The sequence below is a fragment of the Adiantum capillus-veneris genome, chromosome 1 (genome assembly GCF_014529385.1).
Source record: "Adiantum capillus-veneris isolate H3 chromosome 1, ASM1452938v2, whole genome shotgun sequence".
Taxonomy (NCBI): domain Eukaryota; kingdom Viridiplantae; phylum Streptophyta; class Polypodiopsida; order Polypodiales; family Pteridaceae; genus Adiantum; species Adiantum capillus-veneris.
Genome location: NC_140931.1, coordinates 66,076,310 through 66,082,309, shown reverse-complemented (window position 1 = coordinate 66,082,309; position 6,000 = coordinate 66,076,310). Strand labels below are relative to the sequence as shown.

The window sequence follows — 6,000 nt, the reverse complement described above, 5'->3', positions numbered from 1 at the left end:
TTCATGGGTCCATTTAAGAAGATTACTCCTCGGAAGAACCGGTATATACTGATGGCCACTTGTTATGTCACCAAATGGGTCGAGGCCAAGGCTCTTCCAGATAACACTGCGAAGTCCACTACTGTCTTCTTATTTGAAAATATCATCTGTCGTTATGGATGCCCTGTGGAGATTGTATATGATCAAGGAACACACTTTATTAATGATACTATGGATATTCCGATGGAAATGATTTCAGTGAAACATAGGAAGTCAACGCCATATTATCCCAGGTGTAATGGGCAAGCTGAAAGCAGTAACAAAACCATCAAGAACATTCTCACCAAGATTGTGCAGAAGGAGCCACATCAATGGGATATTAAGCTCCAAACTGCTTTATGGGCCTACCGGACAGCTTACAAAGTTACAAAGGTATATGGTATTGAAGCTGAAGTGCCTATGGAATTCATAATTCCCAGTCTCAGGATGGCAGTGGAATATGGATTGGATTTAATCACAATCTTAAACAAAGACTGGAGGAACTAACACAGTTGGATGAGTTACGACAACAGGCTATGCTGGAACAGGAGATTGTTCAGCAAAGAAGGAAGCACTGGCATGATAGGAGAATCAAAGTTCGGGAATTCCGAAAAGGTGACTTGGTTCTGCTCTATCAATCCAAACTAGGGCCGAAGAAGCCAAACTTAAAGATAGCTTGGGCTGGTCCGTATGAAGTGGACTGGGTGTTTTCCAATGGCACAGTAAGGTTGAAGGATTTATCCGGTTTACTATTGCCAGGTGTTTATAATGGGGCCAAGATCAAGCTATATTACTCTGATGAGAAAAAGACTTCCCAAGAAGATGATACTGGCATTCTGGTCACTAATGATCAGGCATTCTCAGAACCATCTATTCTGAACTTATTCCATATACAACCAGTACCAGAGCCAGTCAAGATGACAAAAGAGCTCCAGCATGACAAACCAGTGCCAGTGACAGAGTCAGACACGTGTCAGAGCCAATACAAGTTTTTATAGGGAAAAGGGTTAGTGATAATCATTAATGGGTACATGGAAAGTATAGGCCAATGCATGTATTCCACGTCGTCGATGGTGCAAAAAACTCTAGGAACGGTAAGTAGTGGAGCTTTTATGGCGAGAATGCGTATAACAGTAAGGAGGGTGAGCATTCTTCCTTATAAATCTCATGTGCAACGTTTCCCTGCTGTCACACATTCGCCATCGTCGAGCTCTGAGGAGTCTTCACTACGACCGCAAACTTTATCGTCAGCGGACTCTGTTGAACACTACCTTTCTCTACCTGACACACCTGGTTACGGTTTTGACTATTTAAGTAAGTCTTCTTCCTCTACAGACTCATTGTCTTCACAGTGTATGGGTAGGAAGAAAATGTCGGAGAAGATGCAGGAAACCATAGATGAAACTTAGACTATCATCACTTCTCTTAAAGATTCCTTACCAATTATTCCGCATAGCAAGATACAAAGGTATGTATTCACTGAGCAGACCGAAGCGCTACTAAGGCTTTGGGACTTGCATGTGGTATTATAGGCCAGAAGAATTGATTTTGACTCGGCCATAATCAAGCAGGTTCTCAACTCCTTTAATGCCAAGGATGGTAGTGCTGTTATCAATGGCGTCAGAATAACAGCAACTCCTGATGACATTGCATATGCCTTCAAAATGCCTAATGAGCCAAAGCCGACCACAGCCTCTGCGGAACAGATAAGCACGGCACTGAAAGAAGATGAAGCAGCAAAGAAGAAGCACAAAGCCAGTGCACAAGGGGTTCCAGTAGCAGGACTGGACGTCCCCTCAGTTTACATGTTTGTGGTGGCTGAGGCTGTTAGTCTGAAAAACAACCCTATGTATGTGTCAAAAAAGCTCTTTGCTATGCTCTTGGCAAAAAGATTAAATGCTTCAGCTAAGATAAATTTGTGTCAGATTTTATCTCATAATGTGCTCCAGCAGACTACCAAGCTAAAATCCCAGACTGTATTCAAGGCTTGGTATGTCTGGCAATTTCTATATTGGGCAGTTGCGCTAGAAGCTCATGATTAGGTGCGGATGGCTTGGAGTCAGAAGCCAATCCCAGAGACTGTCAATGTCAAGCTATCTTCAGATGAAGAAGATCCAGGTAATCAGTTGGCCTTGACTGGACAAAAGAGGAAGGGCAACCAAGGGGAAGTTAGCGGTTCTAAGAAACCAAGGGGTGACGTTGACTAAAAGCACTGTTTTTCTTAAGCAACTTGAGGATCAGGTAAAGCCTTTACATATTGGAAAAGCTTCAACCGGCCATACTTCAGCCAAATTGAAGAACAAACTCCAGCAAAGACCAGTGCTGGGAAGGGTTAGCAAGAGGAACATATCCCAGCGGACATCAGCACTGGAAAGGGTTCTAAAGAAAAGACAAGCACCGAACAACCTGTAGTCAAAGATAAGGGAAAGGGTCCAGTACCTGACAGTCCATCAAATAGAATTTCTTTTAGTGAATTAGCCTTGTCCATAGCCAAGAAAGATAAACTGCAACAACTACATCATAATCCCCTTAAAGGCAAATTGACATTTCAAACTACTGATTTAGCACATTTACCATAAATGGCTCCCGTAATGGTCTATGAGTCAATTCAATCTGACCAAGCAAATGTAGCTGATGGTTGCTCAATGCTTATCCATCATGGAATACTATTGTCAATGCCTTAGGACAGATGATGGATGCATCGGCGCCTAGTGAGCAAGTGGTTAAGCTCAAAGAAGAACTGGAGAGCAGCCAGCAGTAGGTTCAGAAACTCTAGAAGGATGTGGCTACACAAAGACTCATGCATACTATTCCTGAGATTGACATGACTCATAGACACAGGTGCTACGTCGTCGAATGCAAACAACAGGATCAGAGAACTGGAGAGAGTTGTTTGAGTACAAGAACGCATGCATCAGTATGCCACAATGGTTGCATTAGCTCTCAAAGATGATGTCTAATGAATCTCTTAAAAAATAAATTGACGACCTACAGGCTTTGGTGGCTGCACTCCAAAAAAAATGCTCGATTGTAGGCAACCCAAATTCACTCAAATGGATGATCGTGGAGATGATGATCATGGCAACTATGAGGACACTCAAAGAGGATCTGAAGGAAAATAGGAACAATCACAATGAGAGACAACAAGATCATCATCTGAAGTCACCCACTCAGCACCACAAGGTGACAAAGACACAAGAAATTAGCAAGCCGACATAGACACGACGCAAGAAGCATTAGAGACAAGCATTGTTCCAGAGACAAGAACATGAGTCACAAGAGATTCTATAGTGCCAGAGACTCTCGCTGAAAAGACATATAGGTTAATAGAGATCGCAATTAATGAAATGAAAGAATGAATTACAACAATAGAAGAAGAGCACTGGAAGAGAGCTATGGAATGGGAAATCAAGATCTTACATTCAGTCGATTTGCAGTTACTCATATCTACTAAAATCAACGAAGACTGGTATACTCGATCTCTTCCATTCCCACTGATTTCATATGTTTTTGCTGCAAAGCCGCCATTGAGCAAGAAATCTCTGAAGCTCAATCAAGTGAACGACAACCAAAATGGAGGAAGGCATGGCTTGAAAAACATCTTGAGTGCCCGATCCACATGATGCAAGCTCCCACTCCACTTGAGCAAGATGTTACCTTCTACCCAGTGCCAAGAGAACTTGGAGTCAGCATGAGACACTACAAAAGAGACATTGCAACTCACTGAATTACCCAGCCTTGCCCGACCCTAAAGACATTGAAAGATTAGATGAGAAATACATGCTAGGCACCCTCACCACAACTGTAAAGTAGTATGAAGGTTTACCAGATTTTTCCTGTCAAATGCTCAAAAAGATATACAAAATGATGGTCGCCTGCATCACCATGTATCATAAACCATGGATTTCAGAACCCCCATGGCTATCTTCCTTGGAAGGAAATAAAGGTTTAATATATGATCTCGGCAAGCCGCCAGCCGAACAAATTCTGTAAGAACTAGGGAACTAGACTCTGAGATCCTCCTCCCAACCTCCCTTTATATAGGCGGGCTCCTAGCCCCTTGCCCTAGACAGATCCCCTGTCCACATTGCCTAGCCTGACCCTTGGCCGTAGTCCATGACTATCCTAGTTCTTAGGGTACAGGAACCTTGTCCTGACATTACTCCCCCCTTAAAGAAGAGTTTTCGTCCTCGAAAACAAAAGTGGGAAACTTCTTCTTAAGAACACTAATGTTTTCCCAAGTGGCACCTTCTTCAGGTCAGTCTTTCCACTTGATTAAGGCTTGTTGTCGTACATGATGTCGTGTACGCAACTCATGATAATCCATAACAGGTTCAGGTTCATGCGGTAAAGTAGGAGGTTCAATGTAATCGACCAAAACTTGTTGGTCAATGACGTTGTCGTCCCCATGTAACCGCTTTCGTAGACGGCTTACATGAAACACCGGATGAATGCGAGAGTGTGATGGTAGTAGTAGTTTGTAGGCACGATCACCAACTCGCTTGAGTATTTTGAAAGGCCCACAAAATCGGGGAGATAATTTAGGTGTCAGTCCAGTTTTCAGACTTTCTGAATGTTCTAGCACACGTAAAAATACTTCCTCCCCTTCTTCGAAGGTAACTTGCCGACGTTTCTCGTCAGCGTATTTCTTATACCAATCATGTGCTTGTCGAACATTCTAACGAGCAAGTTTCAGCATATCCATGTGGTCTTAGAGAAAATCCTTAACCTGTTGGAGTTTTTCGGTTGCCAACCCCACCGTAACTGGTGACCTAGGTTGAAACCTGTACATGAGCATGAAAGGACTAAAGCCTGTCGTGACATACTTAGAACTGTTGTAGGAAAACTCGAGAATAGGTAAGTATTCTTCCTAGTCTATCTGTTTTTTGCTGACTTATGCTCTTAGCGTATCCGCTAGCACTGGTTAACCCGTTCTGTTTGACCATCTATTTCTGGATGGTCAACTGTACTGAGGTTGATTTGTGTACCCAATCGTTTAAATACAACTCTTCAATAGTGGCTGTTAAACTTGGGATCACGGTCACTAACAATATTACTTGGCAACCCATACAATTTGTATAGATTGTCCACAAATAACCTTGCTAGTTCCGGTGTCGTAACCGTTGATTTGGTCGGAATAAACTTACATAGTTTAGTCAACCTGTCTACGACCACCCATACTGAGTCATGACCTCGTATAGTGGTTGGTAAACCTACAATGAAATCCATGGAGATACTTTCCCATTTTCCATTGGGAATTTCCAAAGGATGTAAGAGTCCTCCTGCTTTCAGGCGCTCTGCTTTGTTAACTTGACATTTTTGGTAATGCAAGACATAAGCTTGAACAAAGCCATGTAGGCATGGCCAGTAAAACTGCCGTCTTACGAGAGAATAAGTTTTTCTAATCCCCGAGTGCCCTGCACTTGGACTATCATGACATTCATAAAGAATTTGGCGCCGAATGTCTGTGTCCGTCGGCACACAAAATCTCCCCTTGTGGAGTAGGTACCCATTGTCGATGGTGAAATGCTTCCATTGTTGTAGTTTATCACTTGATAAAGGAGAACTAGGTGTGGAGGTTTAACTGTACACTACCTGCATTGGAGTGAGAAGGATCCCTCTTTTGAACATGGCTCCACACTTTGGAATATGTTTCATCTTGCTCTTATTTGCCCATGAGAGATTCTAAAAATTCACTACGAAGTTCCGTGAACAAGAGCGAATTGATCTCTGGCATTCGACTGAGAGCGTCTGCCACTACATTGTTTTGGCCTTTGCGATACCTTAACTTGGCGTCATATTCTTAAAGGATCTCGGCCCACCTGGCTTTTCGACCCTTTAAATCTGTTTGTTGTGTAAACTATTTGATGCTTTCATGGTCAAACACAATCTCGAACTGAGCACCATACATATAGTGACGCCATGTCTTTAAGGTTGACACTATTGCATAGAGTTCACGTTCGTAAGCAGAATGATTCTGTT

General features: G+C 42.7%; 1 protein-coding gene across 1 annotated transcript in view; it reads left to right on the top strand.

The window, feature by feature from the left end:
• Positions 1 to 210: 210 nt before the first annotated feature.
• Positions 211 to 6,000, top strand: part of LOC147464920 (centromere protein O) — a 45,181-nt gene continuing 39,391 nt past the window's right edge. Inside the window, exons 1-5 of the mRNA XM_086524315.1 lie at positions 211 to 418; positions 778 to 971; positions 1,551 to 1,844; positions 1,944 to 2,008; positions 2,061 to 2,136. Of these exons, the coding sequence (XP_086380441.1) occupies positions 211 to 418; positions 778 to 971; positions 1,551 to 1,844; positions 1,944 to 2,008; positions 2,061 to 2,136 (837 nt within the window). The remainder of the gene's footprint in view (positions 419 to 777; positions 972 to 1,550; positions 1,845 to 1,943; positions 2,009 to 2,060; positions 2,137 to 6,000) is intronic.